Genomic DNA, 20408 nt, shown 5'->3' with positions numbered 1-20408 from the left:
CTTATTGTCATTTTTTAATCATTATTATTGTACCTTAGTAATAACTTTCATTATTGCACTCAAATTATTCATTTCAGGTATCATTATTAATACCTTTGCATTTATTGCAATATCATTAATAATTTAATATCATTAATACCTTTGCAGTTATTGTCAGAACTTAATGGTCATTAATGTCATTGACCTAATTTCATTTAAATGTTGTAGTTCTCTACATTATTTCACATGTTGTAATTTTCCCAAGATTTGACTCATTGTTTTTGTATGTGGCCATCTGACTATTATTATTTAAGGATTCAAAGACTTAACCTACTTACAATTGCCTTTGTATGTGGCCATCTGCCTATTATTAATTTATTGATCTCAAAATATTTGATTCAATTGTTTGTATGTGGCCATCTGACTATTATTATTTAAGGATTCAAAGACTTAACCTACTTACAATTGCCTTTGTATGTGGCCATCTGCCTATTATTAATTTATTGATCTCAAAATATTTGATTCAATTGTTTGTATGTGGCCATCTGCCTATTATTAATTTATTGATCTCAAAATATTTGATACAATTGTTTTTGTATGTGGCCATCTTCCTACTATTATCATCTTATTATTATTAAATCTTATATTGTTGATTCATTTAGTCTTTTATTGGCGTACTTACCACATTTCAAGCTATCAGTATTTTTATGTACAGAATTCAAAGATTTATTTGTAGGTATTTATACCAACTATCATCCACAGTCCACTGCCCTGCCCTTGGATTCTGTCAACCTCCGTCCCTCATCTATTACTTTTCAAATTACAGATACTGATTTATAAATTTGTAGAAAACAATTTTTATCTCAGGTATCAAAGCTCATCAATGTTATTCCTAACCACTTTATCACTAGTAAATTTAATAGAAAACTGCTTATTGAAATTCAAACATGGATAATCTCGAACAATGAAATTTTGGCAATGTAATTTCCTCATAGCTTAGTATAAAGACTTCTCATGTTTAATGTAATTTTTTTCAACTATTCTTTACTTTCCCGTATGCCTTCACTCTGCTCTTCCTCTTCCCTTCCTCACTCACTCTTTCTCTTCCCTATTTCTTAATAATATCCCATATTATTTTCTTCTTCTGTTAACCATTATAAACACTCGGCCTCTGCGCTCAGGTTCCTCGAACCTTGCAGGGACTTTCCGTTTTTAATATAGTTATGTATAATCCTGTTTAATGGTAGCCTATTTTTATTTTTTCATTTTATATTGTATTTTACTTTTTTCTTTATAACCATTTTTTTTCATTGTAATTATGTTTTTAGGGACAATTAAGATTTGATTTGATAGTGAGGTCCACGTTATAATGGCAGTGGAGAAAGATAGGGGAACAACATTGGCGATCCTCTGTCTTGTCAATGTCATCCATAGGCGGTAGCAGATACAGGTTTATTGATAAAATCACTTCACTTAATGGGCTACTTTTGTTAAAATTAACTATTTTAAAGTTTTTAATAAACAGTGGGCTACTAAAAGCTTTTATATTGTTTTTATTAATTTAAGGTTTATTGATGTAATATTAACTTTCCATTCTCGTTTACAATAATCAATTATATTTTATTAAGCGAAAAATTATATTTTTCAATAATTTCATAATGAATTGTCATAATTAAGATTAAATATTTTGTTAATTAATTATTAATTCTACATTTTTAAAAGACGATCTGACAACAGAGCAAAGTGAGAAAGAGATAGCGCTATTTGCTTTGTTGAATGATAGACAAGGATAGCAATACCATTGCTAATCAAACACTGCCATTATAATGAGGAGATCACTTTAGATACTACATAGATACCAAAGAAGTAGTAAACCAACTCATTTATCTGTATCTATACTATTTATAGCTCGAGAACAATAAAAATTTCGATTTCATTAATACGGTTCTTTCTGGAAGTTGATGGACATTGGACATATAAATATCAAGGAATAATAACCCCAAATTTACGTAATCGTATGCGCGTTATACCTATCTAACATAATTGGAGGAGGTTCCTCGTGGTACAGGCAAGCTACATGAATGATACAGTGGGAGTTGATTTAGTAGATGATGTCCCCCCTACCTCACCCCTCCCATGGTCGCGTGCCGACTGCCGAGATCGCGTGAGTCAGATACCGACAGCGCCGTTAGTTAAGTTTGCTCCTGGATTCGCGTCAACAACACAAAACCTTTGGAAAAAGGGAGAGGATGGTGAAGAAAAGGATAGACATCTAGACATGAAAAGGAAAAAGTCCAGCATCGATCTATTATATTCACCTGCAATATGAACTTTTCCAATTTAGCTACCAATGAGCGTAATAATTTTTTACTTAATTTCCCCCATCATATTTCATGCAGGTAAAACCTGCAACTTTCCATGTTTATAAAACAGCAGTAATTCTGCTTGGACTTGTATGTACCAGTGATTCCATTTGCATGGATAATGAGAGAATATTTTCAAGAAAATTTTAAGTTTCCCACCTAAAATCAAATGAAATTTTTAATTAGTTAACTGGAAAAAATTAATTTGGTAGCTCTGAATAATATTAGGTTACATAATAGAGCTTTGATTAAAAAAATGCATCAATATGGATGTTTAGATACGGTACCGTACTGAAAACGACGGGTCTGCCTGTCTCTGAATTAATTCAAATTTATGACTACCGCAGATTTTTTATAAACAACAAATTATACCTCATATTATATATATATATTAGAGGGTTCTCTTTGAGCAGTATACCTAAAATAATGGAGAGATAGAATATGCTGTCTTACAATTTATTATATAAAACTTGACATTTTTATAAATATAAACCAAAAATGGTGAGATAGTTTTTTCTATTATAGCTATTTGTGGAAAACCCCTTGTAAGCTTTATTTAGAGAATATGAGTTTATGATATAAATTAAAAAACCTCCACACAGTAGGGTTCTATGAGTAAGAGGACTTTTTTGAGAGATTGAGAGCTTACAAAAATGTGAAAGCTACCTATTTAAAATATTTCTTGAACTTATTTACAATATTTTGAATAGAACCCTATAAATTCTAATTGGCAACCACCCAGCACAGATGATTTTTATGTTGCCTATAACTCAATATAAAATTGAGGTACTGAAAAATAAAATAAACGACAACTCACCAAAGCCGGTCTTGAAAAGCTCATCCTTTTTGCCACCTACACAACCTTGATGTTTTAAAACCCTGTCACAATTACAGAGACAATCGCTTTTATAGTTGTCTTCATAAGTAACAGGTAAACTTACACCGGACCGGCTCTTTTGACTGTGCATTTCCAAGAGGCCAGAAGCAAAAGAAAGCTCGCAATCCAACTAACTATACAATTTACAAAAGTTAAATCACATTAAAAAATTAACGGAGGTTGATTTTTTGTGAATTGAGAAAGCGCTGATGAATATTGTCGGCACATTCCGCTGAGAAGAGTGGAAATCGATTAGACCGGCGACAGATATAATTTATTTTTCACGAGATCCGAGGGAAAACTAACCTCAACCCCGTTACACTGGCAGCAGACCATATCATATTTCTCAAGGTAGGCCTACATGACACACGCATGGTCTATGCAACATGGAACACGCCAATAACAACAAATGAATACACTTTGGTAGTTGCAGTCAAGAGTTTGATACACCGTGCTTCTAGTTTCTTATCAACATTCAACACTGCAACAAGAGCAAAATGCAGTTCCACAGCTGACAGAGCAGCACACGTTAGTGCTGCTATCTAGTAGTGCGGAAAGAAACTACCCGTCCTGGTGGATGAGCGCGACAAGCCAAACAGTATCCGCAGCAAAGTACTATACCTATTCTGTGTCCGCAGACTGCGGACGTAACAAAAAAGGTAAGATTTTATATTAATTCAATCGAAAGACCATATTTACTAATATTTCGGGTCTCAATAAATTGAGATCCTATCTTACTGATCACTTTGACTGAAGAGAACTTCTATCACTTTCTCTGTCGGGTTCGCGTAAATGCAAGAGCGTCTGCTGACGTTAATAATCACCTAGGCAACCGGGCCATCCACCATCCACCTCGCCTACTAACTGATCGACGAAAACATTGTTCACTTTCCCCTGATTTATAGGCGTTCAAAATTGGACTGGAACGAATGGATCGCATGAAATCAACAGACAAAACCGTTCTTCTACCACCTATCCTTTTTTTATGCAGGCATCCCTTTTATTGTGGGGTTGGACCAACAATTTTCAAAAGGTATAAGGCAAAAGGCGTAGGGTATCAAAAGTCACGTATTCAGTCCGATGCTATTAGGTTAAATATGCCAGGATAAATCTGATCTGAACTCTAGACATTTTGTATAAAGTTCTAACAGAATATTTTAGCGCATCCGACAGGTTATACAATTAAGAATGGGTAATGTATCAACTTTAATATATTTACAGGGGTGCTCATGGGGAGTGGGAGGGGGTTTGAACGCAGACTGCGTCCTTAAAATTCTTGGAAAAACATGTTTTTTCGTTCAAAATCTATAGAAATATTCCATCAGCTTTTGGAATTAATTTTTAATTGAATTCTATTTTAAGAATATTTCCAGTTTTTTTGTTGCCTAATGCCTGATGAAATATTTACATGGTAATTTAGTTTGGAAATGCAATATTAGCATGCTTAAATTACATTTTATTAAATACAGGGCAATGAACAGAAAATCAAGTGAAGTAAAGGAGTTACCAGAAGGATTTTCAGTTTCAAAGAATTTTTTAATGATAAGTACACGTTAAACAAATTAGGGAATATTGTCTCAGATACAAAAATATAGTCAAATATATACAAGAAATTAGCTCTATAGAGATAAAAGAATTCAACTAAAAAAATGTGAGTAAATTTATAAATTGAATTCACTTTGGGAGAAGCCACTGAAAGTATACTAAACTGTTGTCACTGTACAGAGAAATTAAAGATTACTGCACGTAAACAATCTGCAATTTAAAATAAGCACAGGCCATTCAAATCAAATCACTTATTATTACTAAGTGACTTGAACTGAATTTAAGTTTTATTTTAAAATGTCATTCATCCACTCGAAAATAAATAATCCCAATGATGGGGTGAAAATGAAAGAATTTATTTATTCATTTAGAAACCATTGGTTTTAGTACCACAGTCTTTATTTCTCTCAAATTCAAGTGTTCCCATAATCATGTGCATTGTCCGGAGATTCCAAAGCATGACTAATTTATTGATTACTACTATAGGTAGGCCTACTACATTGTGGTTTGCTACATTCAAAATGCAATATATTTAATACTGCTGTACATACAATAACTTTACAGGTATACAGTGCACATGAGGTTTCATTAAAATTAATTTATATCTTATGAATCATTAGATTTAAACCAATTTGTAGAATTATTAATTTGAATATGGTTGAATAAATTTACTTCTATATTGAATTAATAAATCAATGCTTAAATATTATTTACACTGCGAAATAGAATTATTTCCACGGGTCCAACCTAAATATGGATCTAATTAAACCAATTCCAAGGATTGAAACTGAAGATGAATAATAATTATTAAAAACGTTCAGAGTTTTCTAGTAAAATAAAACAACTATATCTCAGATATTACGTAATAATTTATTACCTAAATAGCAATTTAAACATAAATCATTAAAATACACTACAGGTACCACAATGTGATTAGTTGCTAATCTCAGTCTCTTCAATCATCACCACAACTCTTTGAGTTTCTTATAATTACAAAATATTTTTAAAACTATTACCAACACCATGGAACGTGAAAGACACAAATTTAATAAAAACAATTTTTGAAAAAAGCTAAAAATAACCATAAATTATGCAATACTTCTACGAGTAAATTTACAACAGTTGAACTCTTCCTCAATGAAAATAAGACTTATAACGACACACTAATGATAGCAACGCGAGTGAGCCTCCGACAAAGACGCGCAAAGTGGGCAAGGCCTACCCTTGCCCGCACAGCTCCTACGGCGCCTAGAAGGTCAGCCTGAACCGCCACATGGTGATGAACTCTGCGTCGTCGCCGGCCGCACACAGCAACAGCAGCGCACCCGAGACAGCGACGCTCGACCCGCTGCCAACGCCACCTCGCCGCATCTAGTCTACCGCAACTGTCAGGACTGCGACATCAGATTCTCACACTGAAAACATTCCGCGCCCACAAACTGCAGTACTGTAGCACCAGACACGTGATCAAAGTGAACAGCAAGCCTACACTCACTGACTATCTCTCCGACTCACTGACCACTCCTACGTCTCACACACCTTCTTCGCGCTGTCCACAAACCCCATCCTCATCGTACCCTAATCGCTGTTCCAGCGGGCGACGGACATCGCTGGCATGGGCTTGCCCAGTGCCGACACTGCCTGCCTCTTGTTACCCGATAGCACCCTTCAGCCGATGGCCCAGGGCCTTGCTCATCACCTGCTTCATTCCAGGACTGTACCTCCAGAGCCAGCCAAGTCACCTCGTTCCAGCCAACCACACCATTACGAGACTACTCCACAAAATACTGGGAAACATCTTTTTATACGATTTGGGATTCCAAAAAGAACTGTTATTATTACCAAAATGCTTTCCTGAGAAAATAAGATTACCAGCTATCTCCTTCTTCAATGAGAATTAAAGTCTATAACTCACTTGTACGACCAGATATTCCAGCTATTACGCCTTCTTCATCGTCGAATAACAGTCATTATTATTGTCTTCCAAATAATTTTTCCATCATAAAGCTCAGAATGATTTTGTTCCTGTGATGTTCAAGTAATGTTTCTATTTTAGAGTAAATCATAAACATTTTTTGTGTTGGTTATCATCGGCCGCACTTTACAGATAAGTACACAAACTGCTAGATGGTATCGATGGTATTGCAGTGGTCGGTTTCTCCCGCTCGTCCCACAGAGTCAGGCCATCGCAGGCGCAGATTTTTTTCGAATTTTCGAAAACTCCCGCCGACCGCGAGATAATGCCACAGGCCAATCGCTCGCCGCTATTTCCGTCGACCGGCGACTGCGCAGTGCTGCCCAATCCCAGGTCATCCCGGCCGGCCGTCACGACAATTGACCGACCAATGATGTCCCACACCTTCAGCACGCGATCCACCAATCGGAACGTTGCTCTGCCGTCGCTGTCCGCCTTTATGTTTCCTAGATCACCAGTGTGCTGCAAATTCAACAACAATAATTAGTAGGTACCGTATAAGTTGTCATATTTATTAACAAATGAATGACAAGTTTATTAAAAATATACTATTATGATGATAAATGAGGAACATGATTATTGAATTCATGCATAAGTTGGTTGAAGCCCCAATGACGGTTCCAACTGGCCTCAAGTGTCCCATGTTCTTTGAAATATAATCTTTATACTATAATAACTGCCCTATTAAAGTGGAATCTCTGTTGTAAATAGTCTATACCCATATGCAACATTGAAACAGTTGCATCAGTGCAACAGGACAGAATGACAACACCATCTTACCAGAGCCTTGAGTGAATGATACCTTATCACCCAAACATTTCTACCTTTTCAAAATTGTAATACTCTACAAAAAAAAATATAGACCAATATTGATCCTCCCTCACCCTACAATTTAAGATATCCGTCAATGTATCTAGTAACGAGATTCAATAATATTGATAGTAAAAGATCCCTCCATTATCCTCAAATTGTGGATAAAAAAAATGTTGATTTTTAGTGTTATTTTCATACAACATAGCTTTATTTGGCGTAATTAAATTATTTTCGATGTTGTTATCCATGTCGAAACACTTGGATACACTATTCTTTCCTGTTCTTGGAAGCTCAACTCAACAGATTAATACAGAATATAAAATAGGGTAATACTTGAGTGAGAAATAAAAGTGCATACCCTGTTATTTTCGTCAGCATCTGGTGCACCGTGATTAGTATTTTTCAGATTAAAATGTTCTCCCGTGCTGAAACAAAATTTATTTGAACTATCATCTATATAATTCACTATAAATGGATGTATAATGAGAATAATTACAATAGAACAAGCAAAATATCCAATAGAGTGGAGTAAACTATCTTCAATTCTCAAACAGCCAAAAGTCACAAAAACTCTTCCTCTAAAAGACAAAAACATACTTTATAGAATAATCGTATGTTCTTAAAATAACATATTTAATTCAGTTAACTTACAGTGATTCTATGCTTGTGAGTGGAATAACTTCGAATTTGAGAATTATATAAAAATACACAAATATACTTTGAATTTCATCAGTTTATCTATGAGACTAGACTTAAGTATAAAAACAAACTCAACAGGGCACCGATGCACAAGCACAATCATAAAGATATTGGGCTATTTTATAAGTTTATCTATTATAATTTTTGAATAGATGAAAATGTCACAATCAAAACAGAATAGCACTTACCATTAAGAATAAATAGCAATAATACATTAGTATCATGTCAATAATCTAGCTTAAATTATAAATAATGCCAGTATTGCTTAGGGCCAAGGCTCATGAAGCGTTTTTCAGGCTTTTCTGCACTGGCGGCGGACGAGTCAGCAGGTCAGGAAGCTCTCCGTTTGGCTGATTATCAACTGATTGTGTTAGCGTTCGGCAATCAGCTGATAATCTGACAATCGGAGAGGTTCTTGCCCTGCCGAATCGTCCGCCGCCAGTGCAGAAATGCCTGAAGACGCTTTATGTGGCTTGGCCCTTATTTTAATGCCTAATTGCATTTATGTAGGCATATTGTAAGCAAATATTGAGAGGAAAAATGAAAACTGTAGACCAAATTCGGCAGAATACCGACCTGTCACATCCGTTGGTGATGTCTCCGCACTCATTGACATGCAGGCCGTGCTCTCCAGGGTCGAGGCCGTCAACTGTGCCCTCAACCACACACAACGAGTCGTCCAGCTGCACGAATCTGACAATGCCGCGAACCGACCCCGCACCGTAGCCTGTGTTACCGCCCAGCATGGCCACGGCTGCCATCTTGTTGCTGATGCCATCTGTCAAGTACAGTTTGAAACCAATTAGAGGATACAATCATAGAGAACTGAAGCATTGAATATAGGCCTACAGTTGAAGAGTGATTACATTTTCACATTTCCGTTATTCATATATTTTGTCGATAATTTTTGTTCACTAATGCCATCTGACAATTAATTAGAAGATTACCAATTATATAGAGAATTGCAGAGAATTAACAAATGAATACATTTTCACATTTCCTTCATGGATTGTCAATAATTTTCGTCTATCTCTTCCTGTCTCTAGATTCTATCAGATGCCAAATGTGAAATTCATGTTAATAAATTTGAAAATGGGATTAAACTAGATAAGAATGTTCTTTCAAGAATTTAAATAAAGATCTAAATTATTTACAATCAATAAACAAGTTATCATCACAGTCATGTTGTGTGTGATGTTGTGGTACTTTTCCATAATGAAAACACAAATTGAAATAAGTTATCCTTTCCAGCTGTATCAAAACGTAATCACAGGATTAGGGCTAGACCACATTAAGAGGTTTTTCAAGCGTTTTTAGAGTCGACAGTACAGGAAGCTCTCCGATTGGCTGATAGAGTTGGCGCCTATAAGAACGCTTAATATTTTCTGGGCTAGACCATATTAATATAAATCACAACTTTACTTTAAGCGTTTGTTTATCAAACTATCTTGTTTATAATTTACTCTAGTGAGTGTAGGCAATAAGGTCACATGCTTGCTGTTTTCTTAATTAGATTTCCATTACCATTATGAATAACCTTTCCTACCTTAAAGAATGATAGCTGTGAATTAATGAAACAGGAAAAGATAAAATCAAGTTTCAGGAAAGAATATTGTCATAAACGACTTGTAACAAAAATTAAATTTTATTGAAATGAGTCTTCTTTACTAGAAATTGATAATGGTTTAGCAGCCGACACTTGACTCTATGTTTCAATATTTCATTGGCTGTGTTTCAATACGTTTATCAACACACTCCACTACTAAAAAGAAAGTGCCAAAATAATTTACCGCAATATCATATTAAAACATAAATTTTCAAAAACAGTAACTGAAATTTCAATTTTGAAGAAAAATATGATTGGAATTATTGCAGTTTTTCTGTTCATTAACTTGGAAAATAATTAAGATTTGATAATAAATTATAAACACGGTTATGCTAGTTCAATTAGGGCCGGTTTCCGAGCTCGCGATTTAGCTAAGTTTTAGACTTTAAACAGCTGGAGTCAGAAAATTGGTTTTCCGAAACGGGGCGTAGTAGCAGTTTCTATGATAATCTTTATTTTCTCATTTCTATAATTAATATTGTAAACGTTTCTCCTAGACGAAATGAAAAATTCCTAAATAATTCTAAATAGCTGAAACTTTACACTATGTTCTCTTTATTTTATTTTGAGTTATAGTTATTCGAAATTTAATTTAAACGTGGACTGCGACTACGCCCACTTTCAGAAAGCCAATTACCTGACTTCAGCTGTTTAAAGTCTAGAACTTAGCTAAATCGCGAGCTCGGAAACTGTCCCTTAGTCCTGATTCCAATCATTATAATATTATTTGTATAAGTGAATAATACCTTTGAAATTAATATTAACGGACTATAATGTGTTATCTATGTGTATCTAAATTTGGGAGAGGAATAGCACAAGGTTACCTTATTTTTCCTCTCCCTATCATTTCGATAATGTACTTATTGTTTAAATTAATAAAGAATAACCTCTATTTATTTATTAATTTAGCTATATACAAATCAGAAATCATAGGAATAAAAGGAAAAGAAACAACAAGCACGGCCCAAGACTGTTCCAAATTATTTAAAAGTATAATAATGGGCTAAATTTAGTGTTCTTTACTCCACTGATAAGTAATTTAATAATCTTAGTCTAATAAAGAAACTGTAGGCCTAATATCTCAGTTGTCATTTGTGTAGAAATAACTCTGTACCTTTACTCGATCCAAAACCCTTCAGGACAGCTTTCATTCCGGTTGATTCAATTCTATCTTGAATAATTGATGATGGGAGTGATGTTTCAACCAGTACTGTACCATTATCTACAGATATAGTAAGCTTCTCGATTTCCTTCAAATCTCTAAGAGCGTTACGAACTTTCCTCTCGCAGCTTTCACAGGTCATTTGGACCGCAAACTCAATCTGGAAAATCAGAAGAATTAGAGAGAATGTGTAGTTTTTTATCTCAACAAGAAGTACTAACTTGGTGCATAAAATTTTAAACTCTTAATTTCAAATTACAACTCAGGCAGAAAACTCTAGTCTTTATGGCTTTGAATGTCAATTCTTTGAGGAAAATGTACCTTGCAATGTGATTGTCTTGACAAAGGATAAAGTGAAAAAGAGTAGCCTGCTAAACTTATTGTACTATGATAATTAAAAAAAAAAATTAATAAATAAACATTTCACTTCAAGTTACCATCTACGTCAAGAAACCACGGTATTTGTTAATATTCCTACTTGCTGTTTCATTGAGGTAGAGATCATGAGATCTAACATGAGCCTCAACCCCTCAAAAGGTGAAAAAGTGGCTGGCATGGTAGGGATGTAAGGGTGGGAATGTGACTATCTCTCATGCATCTTCCCCTCTTACTCTGCATGGCTTGACGCACTGAATTTAACTTTGTAGAGAAATGATGATGTGATGTGCTCTGTCTCATACGATATAATTATATATACTCTGCATACATTCGGACCGTGTAGAAATTGTTCGAAATAAAGGTACCGGCTGCAGAGAACAAAACTGACCAAACTCTTACTTACTTCATGCGGCTCTACAGTCCTGGGTGGACCTCGGCCTCCTCAACACGATGCCTCCAAACTTCTCGCTCCTGGGCCCTCCGCCACTACCAGCACACGGAGATCGCCCACCACGTGACTCACTCAGCCATTTCGTCCTTGGCCTCCCTCTGCTTCTTGTTCCCATCATAATCTCATCCATTATTGTTAATTGTGCTCTCTCCTCTCCTCTCCTCGCCGTTACAAATCTCCTCACCACAATTGCATAATATTCACCTGACAATATTCTCTTATTCAATTACTTGATCAATCTCACAATTATACCTGGCTCTCCTAGTCCCTTCGTTGCATTTTGGTCCCCATATTCTCCAGAACATTTTCCTCTAATGACCTCAGCGATCTCTCATCCTTACTAAATATTGTCCATGTCTGATCCATAATATGTCACAACCGGCTCTACTATCGTCCTGTACATCTTTCAAGTTTTACAAGAGATGAGCTTGCTCTTGAAAACTCTTTGGTAAGCATAATTTCTCATCATAATTCTATTTAATATTTTATGACTAGTTCTATAAATTATTAGAAGTCAGTGTTACCCTAAGGTACTTGAACTCACTGACACCTTCCACTTCACAATCTTCTGAAATGTTCAAGTTGTTTACATGTCTTATCTGCTCATTTGCTGACATTCTCATGTATTTTGTCTTCCCAAATACACGGCGGCCATTTAAAATTTTGTTTCTTAAATAACTCAGAAGCCGTTGGTTTTACAAAAAAGATGTACAGAAATAAATGTTTTTAGTAAATTCAATTACCTACCGATTGGTACCTGATTTTTTAATATTGGAGCAATATTAACTGAGATATGGCAGCTCTAGTGATAGGACACCGCTGGGGGTTAGTTGCAATGCATGCCAAGGCATGCGGCGAAAGTCTGCCACAACAATGCAACAGTCTCCATATGCTTTGCATTTCATTTGTAAGCTATTTTAGATTATTTCAAACAAAAATATTAATGTTACATAACCCTCTTGGTCTTGGCATAAGTTTAGAATAACTGCAATTAATTTCCCTAACCTTACTTTTATACCCTCTACCTGCCTATTCCATGGAAAACCATAGTTTGCTAGGTATTTTTCCTCCTTTCTTTCTTATCAGCACACCCTACCATGAAGCCTGTTTTTGTATTTTATTAGAAATTTATTTTTGTGTTTTGATTTCTTTTATGTAAATTATAATGAAATTGTATATTTACGTATATTTATGTTGTATATTTGATATAAATTATTGTATTTCCAATACTTCGAGGAGAACTTAAACGCATTAACTGGATGACAATTCTCGATAATGTAAGACCAGAATTCAGACTTGATAAACTCATCTCAGTCTACATTAACAGTTTCAATCAAGTATTTCCTCAAACACATATAAAGACAAAATAAAATAAATTATAACCTCCAAACTACACAGAGACAAATCCTGGTTTACCTACCAAAGAGCTTCGCAACATGAAGGACCTGGTGACACTCCTACATTTTTTCTACAAAGCTGCAAACTCACCTGAGCAAAAAACTTCATTGTATTCTAAATACGCAGACATGAATAGAAGGTACAGAAGTGCTGTAAATTATGCTAAAAAGAAACACAGCAAATTACATCAAATCAGCCAGCAATGTCTGCAAGGCCGCATGGAGTGTAATAAATAGTCATAGGTCCAAAAAAGAAGAAGTAGAATTCGAACTGAATCCCGATGACTTCAATGACTATTTTACAACAGTTGCTGAGGAGATACAAGCAAGTTTACCAGCCAATGATATGGAACCATCTTCTAACATCATGTTGACACAACACAGAATGACTGAGTGGAAGGAAGTTAGTCCATCACAGATAGTGAATTTAGTAAGAAATTTCAGAGGCTCCAAATCGCAGACATCCATGGCATATCATGTAATATTTTGAAAGAAACCATCACAATGATTGCTGAACCAATAGCCAGCGCAATAAATGAGTGTCTGAAATGTGGCAGATTCCCTGATATTTTGAAAACATCAAAAACCTGACCAGTTCACAAGAAAGGTGCAGTTGACCAGCCAGATAACTTCAGGCCAATATCAATTCCTCCCACCATTGCAAAGGTGCTGGAGACTATTATGAAGCAACAAATGGTGGATTACTTCGAAAGTAACAACCTCCTCTGCCAACAGCAGCATGGTTTTAGGAGTGGCCGCTCTACAACAAGCGCACTGATTGCCATGACTAGCGAAATCCAGAAAACATTTGAGACTGGTGACTGGTGTTTGATCTGAGTAAAGCCTTCGATTGTGTTCCACACCAAATTCTCCTAAGGAAGCTGGAAAGGTATGGAATAAAAAGTTATTCAACACCATAAAAAGTTATCTTGAAGACAGAAGCCAATAAGTAGTCTCAATAAAAGGAGCTTTGTCAAGGATTAGAGATATCAAACACGGAGTGCCCCAGGGTTCTGTCTTAGGCCCCCTTCTATTCATCCTTTTGACAAATGACTTTGTTCCCAGCAAGGACTCCATACTGTTTGCAGATGATACGACGGTGATGTCTAGAGGAATATCAACTGAACAAGCATTGGCAATGAACGAAACTCACACACAGGAGGCAAAGAGATGGTTCCAAATAAACAAGCTTAAACTCAATGAGGACAAATCCCAAATATTAATATGCTCTCTGAAAAACGAAAAACCTGAAAGCCCTACCGAACCAGTAAAATTATTGGGTTTTTGGCTTGACAGAAAATTGAAATGGGACACACACATTTCAAAGACATGCCTAAAACTAGCAAGAGTCCTACATCTCCTAAAAAAACTAAGGTATGTTGTCACTCTAGAATACTTGATGACAGCTTACTATTCGCTATTTCACAGTCACATAACATACGGAATCCTTCTCTGGGGACATGCTTCAGCCAGCTCAGATATACTATTGCTACAAAAAAAGGCCATTAGGATAATCACATTCTCTGACCACCTGGCACACTGCAGGCCACTATTCAAAAAGCTGAGAGTACTTACAATCTTTAGCCACTATGTACTCTGCTCACTCCTGTTCATAAAGAACAAGGCAAACAACATAACAAAGAGAAGCAATATACATGCTTACAACACTCGACATGCGGCAGACCTGGATGTACCTCGAAGCAGACTTACATCAACTCAAAAAGTTTTGAAATATCAGCTCTGGGACTGTATAACCAGCTCCCTGAATAATAAAAAAATTGCGAAGCCAGAAAGTTTAAGCAAATATTGAAAGAACGCCTAATACAACGGCCATTATACTCATTGGCAGAACTAGAGGATGAGCCCCTATACTCAAACACAAACAGCCGCCATCCCAGAGTCTGAGGGGTGACCCCCTGAACTCCCTGACACAGTCTATCCGGTTCTCCCGGTCAAGGACGAAGAATTCAAGTATTCATTCAAGTAAGTATTGATTGATTAATTTCACTTGAGTAGAGAAAAATTTTGTAAAGATTTGTTGAAAATATGTATTTTATTTACATTAATATAGAAACTTCAATAAATTATGAAAGAAAATACAAAGAAAAATTAATACAATCAACAGAGGATGGAAAACATAGCCAAACTTAAAATAATTTGCTCGAAATGCCGTCTACTTGCTTGGATACATGCCCTGAAACGATTTTCTATTGACTGGAAAATGTTCGCACTCCAACCTCTCTTAATTGTATTCATTTTCTTTTGTATTTTTCTTTCAGAATGTATTGAAGTTTCTGTATTAATGTAAATAAGAAGCATATTGTTAAAAAATCATTAGGTGCCGTAACTTATTTTGTCTCTACTCTTGAAACTCATATCAAATAGTGTTTCAAAGCGAGTGATTATTACGGAATAATATCTATGGGTGAAAATATCACTTGGTATTGTGACATGTGCAAGCACAAGGTAAGAAGTCTTATTACTAAATATATTTCAAATTCTAAAGAAAATAATACCGATGCAAAGTCAAATGAAGCTGCTCAAATTAGTGTGATATTGAATGAACTTTCAAAAATGAATAAAAATTATATTCAGCTTAATAGTCGTGTTGAAAAAATTGAAAAATTAAATAGGTTAGAAAATACAGATTTGAACATGCCGGTTATTAGCTCTGATAGTGATGCTGCTGTCGTGATAGTGCCTGCTGATAATGACTCTGCAGCTACAATCTTATCTGCTCAACCAGTCAATCGTGGAATTTCTGTAGGAAATGATGATAATAATAAAAATCTAGTTGAAAATAAAAATGAATCTAATGAAGTAGGCGTAACATGGAGTATGGTTGCAAAAAGTAAACCTAAAAATAAAATAACTCAAAACAATACAGGAGGTAGGTTGAATGTTACGGAAAAGAAAAATAATTATGTAATACAAAAAAATAAACCGATAGTGGGTACAAATGACAAGGAAAATTGCATTAGTGGTGCAAAGAAAGCTTGGTATCACCTTGGTAAAGTAAAGCAGGAACCACTTCTGATGATGTGAAAAAGTTTCTTAAAGATGAATTCCCAAGTGTTGATTTTATTGTTGAAAAATTGGACAGCAAAGGATACAACTGTAGCTTCAAATTGGGTGTAGAATTTACGTATAGAAACGTAGTGAATGATTCAAAATGTTGGCCAAAAAATGTAACACTAAAGCGTTTTTTATTCAGAAGACAAAACGTACAAATAGAAAAGTAGATTTTGTAAATAAAAATGACGTAATTACTGATTGTAATGAAATAAATTATTTGACTTCCTCGCATTGTGAGGAAAAAATTGTAAATAGAAATGTTTTACGTATATGTTTTTTGAATATTAGATCTATTTTTAACAAGGTTGAGGAATTGGAGGTTGAGTTGATTGAATTGAAACCGGATATTTTGGCGTTCGCTGAGACTTGGTTAAACCAGGATAAAGATAAAGTTTTTAAAATACATGGATATGATAAAGTAGCAGTAGCAAATAGAAAAAAATCAAATGGTGGTGGAGTTGCTATATATTTGAAACAGAGCTTGAGCATGAAATCATACCCATTGCTATATGAAGATATCATGACTGAAGGGGTGTTTGAGGGTAGTGCATGTATTTTCAAAAGTGCTGAATATAAATTCGTATTTCTTGTTGTGTACCGTCCACCGCATGATAATAATTTCTACAATTTCATTGAAATATTGGAGCAATTGTTGAACCAACTCGAAAGTTTGAATGTTCCTATTTTAATATGTGGAGATATGAATATCGATGGCAATATTGATTCTGTATATAGAAGATGTTTTATGATGTGTTGGAATCCCACAAATTGTTGAATGTTATAAAAATGAACACTAGAGTGACTCCAAATGTATCAACACAAATTGATTATGTACTGATAAGTGAGAACATAAAACAAGTACAAAGCGGCTGTATAGACACACCCTTGTCTGATCATAGATGGCTTTACATAGATATAGATGTGCATGTTAATACCAAGTTATGCATGAAAATAGAGAGAAATAGAATTACAAGACTGGGTATGGACGAATTCTTTGGAAGACTTGGCATGATTGAATGGATGGACATGGATGGTGAAAAGTCTTGTGACGAATTGTTCAATAAATTTTATAACGATTATAGATACTGTTTTGAAATATGTTTTCCAAAAAAGATCTATCAGATTAATAACTCATTTGATATGAGTTGGATTGACAATGACATATTATTGTCAAAAGAAAAATTAAAAGAAATGTATTGGAGGACTCGGCAAGTTGGTGATGAGAGAGCTAAGTTGGAGTATTGTAATGCAAAGAGACAGCACTCACAATTGGTTTCTGGTAATAGGAGGGCATTCTACCGAGATAAAATAATAAAGTCAAGAAATATCAGCAAAGAATCATGGAGAGTTGTTCACAGTCTGACAAAGGATACTTTCATCCATAATAATATGAGGTTGAAAATAGACGATGAGCCAGTTAATGATCCCATTAAGATTGCACAAGAGTTCAATAAATATTTCTATGAGGAGGTAAAGAGCCTTGTTGGTGATGAATTACACAATCAAGATATTATAGAGGATGTTTGCGAGCAAATCGATGGTCGTCAATTTCAATTAAGATCAACTTGTGCCGATGAAGTGATTGAAATTATTGATAGAGTGTGCAATAAACCAAGTGCTGGAGTTGACAATATCCCATGTAGACTAGTTAAAGCCTCAGCGCATATTATAGCTGAACCTTTGTCGTTGATTATTAATAAGTCATTTGAAGAAGGGAAGTTTCCAGAAGCGATTAAAACATCTAAACTGGTCCCAATATATAAAAAGAATGAAAAAGATGTAGTAAGCAACTATAGACCTGTAGCTGTACAATCAGTCTATTCCAAAGTTTTTGAAGTTGCTTATCTGGACAGATTGATTCCATATTTGGAGCAACACCGATTGATAAGTGGTAGACAATTCGGATTCCGTAAGAAAAAAAGCACAGCAGATGCAATTTTTGCCTTATTAACTGCAGTGTACGATAAAGTAGATTGTACGGACGAGGTGTACACAATATTCTACGATATGACCAAGGCATTCGATTGTGTTAATCACAGAAGGTTGAAGCTAAAACTTGTCAAGTATGGAATCACAGGAAAACCCTTGGATTGGATAATGACTTACTTGGAAAACCGACAACAACTGGTCACTGTGAGTCACATGGGAAAGGATAATGTTATTCGACATATAAGATCACAAGTGCAACAGGATGTTAACATAGGAGTGCCGCAAGGCTCAAATATGGGTCCAGTTCTTTTCCTGCTTTTTGTGAATGATCTTCCAACTTCAGTACAAGCGGGGGAGATTTGGATGTTTGCAGATGATGTGTGTCACCTCTTAGTAGACAGGAATTCTTCTGAAGCAATTAAGAAAACGCAACAAGGTTTGAATGAGATGAGTATATGGTGCACAGAAAATAAGCTGGTACTAAACCAAAAGAAAACGTGTGTGATGCAGTTCCATAATGTTAAGAAAAGAGACTTTAGTCCACGTTTGCGCATTGGTGATCAACACTTGCAATTGAATGAAAATGCCAAATACTTGGGAGTACACATTGCTGACAATCTACGTTGGGAAGAACACATTAATAATGTTGCTAAGAGATTAAACGTAGTGTGTTGCCTTGCACGTCGCCTGCAGAAAGTAGTGGACACTGAAGTATTGATGAAAGTTTATTATGGCTGCTTCCACAGTGTTTTAACATATGGCATCATATTCTGGGGAAATTGCAAAGAAGCAGAAAGAGTATTCTTACTGCAAAAAATAATAGTCAGAATTATAAGTGGTGCACACTATATTGAACATTGCAAACCAATATTCAGGAAGTTACAAGTGTTAACATTAACGGATGTGTACATACTGGAGTCAGCGACAACAATCCTGAAATATCCTGATCTTTTTGAAAGAAACTCCAGCATTCACCACCACAATACTAGGCAGAGAGGGAACGTCCACATAGATAGACAACGGACAACACTAGCCTTGAATAGTACGAGGAATGTAGCCAGCAGGGTGTTTAACAGGCTCCCCTTAGACATAAGGAGGTATAGTGATCCTGCAATCTTCAGAAAATCTTTGAAGACATATCTGCTGGAAAATAACTACTATTCCATGAAAGAGTTCTGGGAGGACGTCTGACCTCAAGTTGAATCGGACAAACGACGACCACGGCTGCAAAGCTTCCAGTGGGATCATCACAAGTATGCAAGTAAGTAAGTAACATCATAAATTTGATAACAAAACTGTAACAGATAAGAGAATATAAGTTAATATCGTTTATTAAAATACTGTAGGAACCGTAGTATGTGAAGAAAAAAGTTACCATACAAAACCTACCACCATACAAAACCTAGAATTTTTTGAGTCTTTTTATCAACCAAATAATTGGAGATTATCAAGAACATTTGATAAAGTATCAAAAGGAAACTTTTTTATGGATTATATAATTCTAAAAACCAATGAATTAAATTGATTAAAATATGAACCATGACAAAATGGGAAGCCGGTAACAAAAATATAAAAGGTATCTGGCCAACTTACCAAAGTAGAAGTCATTATGATTGTCCTTTGCTTAGTAAATAGAATGAAATGAGAAAATTTACAAAAGAGAAGCTTTTTCACTTAAATTATGCAGTTCTAAATTTGTTAATCATGATACGAATTATATATTCCATGCATGTTTCTATTTAAATATTTGACAATCCACATATCCTACAATTTACAATTAGTTATTGGATCACAATTTGATTTGTCATTCATTAACCTAATTCATTGGAATTAGGTTATGACGCCTTCAATGTTTACGTTTTGCCTCACCCGTATGGCAAAATCGCGTCCACACGTACATTCAATGCTCGCCCGAGGCGCCTTTGAGCACGCCAAAATACCGACAGGGTTCCGGTTCGCCCACATGCCTCAGCGAACAGTGTCCACACGTGCGAATGCAAGCCCATACACGTATGCTCACCCGAGGCAAACGTACGTGTGTACACCGTTTAAAGTGAAGGCTGCCGGGCAATAGATAGCGCTTAGACCCTTAGAAAAGTTATAGATAAGACACAGCCAATTGTATATTCATACTGAAAGTCGATGAAGCCAAAATCTAA

General features: G+C 35.4%; 2 protein-coding genes across 2 annotated transcripts in view; both read right to left on the bottom strand.

Moving 5' to 3' along the window:
* Positions 1–3672, bottom strand: part of LOC111054354 (MAGUK p55 subfamily member 6) — a 70755-nt gene extending 67083 nt beyond the window's left edge. The window contains exon 1 of the mRNA XM_022341368.2: positions 3160–3672. Within this exon, the coding sequence (XP_022197060.1) occupies positions 3160–3310 (151 nt within the window). The 5' untranslated portion in view covers positions 3311–3672. The remainder of the gene's footprint in view (positions 1–3159) is intronic.
* Positions 3673–4734: 1062 nt separating this feature from the next.
* On the bottom strand, positions 4735–19930 carry LOC111054353 (copper chaperone for superoxide dismutase). The gene is made up of 5 exons (XM_022341367.2): positions 19843–19930; positions 10972–11179; positions 8828–9029; positions 7911–7977; positions 4735–7201 (listed from the first exon to the last, which is right to left on the bottom strand). The coding sequence occupies exons 1-5, from the start codon at positions 19855–19857 to the stop codon at positions 6866–6868; spliced, it is 828 nt and encodes a 275-aa protein (XP_022197059.2). The 5' UTR covers positions 19858–19930; the 3' UTR covers positions 4735–6865.
* Between the last annotated feature and the right edge of the window lie 478 nt (positions 19931–20408).

Source organism: Nilaparvata lugens, chromosome 3 (genome assembly GCF_014356525.2).
Source record: "Nilaparvata lugens isolate BPH chromosome 3, ASM1435652v1, whole genome shotgun sequence".
Lineage (NCBI taxonomy): Eukaryota > Metazoa > Arthropoda > Insecta > Hemiptera > Delphacidae > Nilaparvata > Nilaparvata lugens.
The sequence above is the reverse complement of the archived record's forward strand: the minus strand, read 5'-3'. Positions and strand labels throughout refer to the sequence as shown.

Coding starts and splice junctions, on each gene's coding strand:
- LOC111054353 (XM_022341367.2), bottom strand. Junction 9,030..10,971: donor GGGTTTTGGATCGAGTAAAG/GTACAGAGTTAT, acceptor TGTACTTGACAG/ATGGCATCAGCAACAAGATG. Junction 7,978..8,827: donor ATCACCAACGGATGTGACAG/GTCGGTATTCTG, acceptor ATTTTGTTTCAG/CACGGGAGAACATTTTAATC.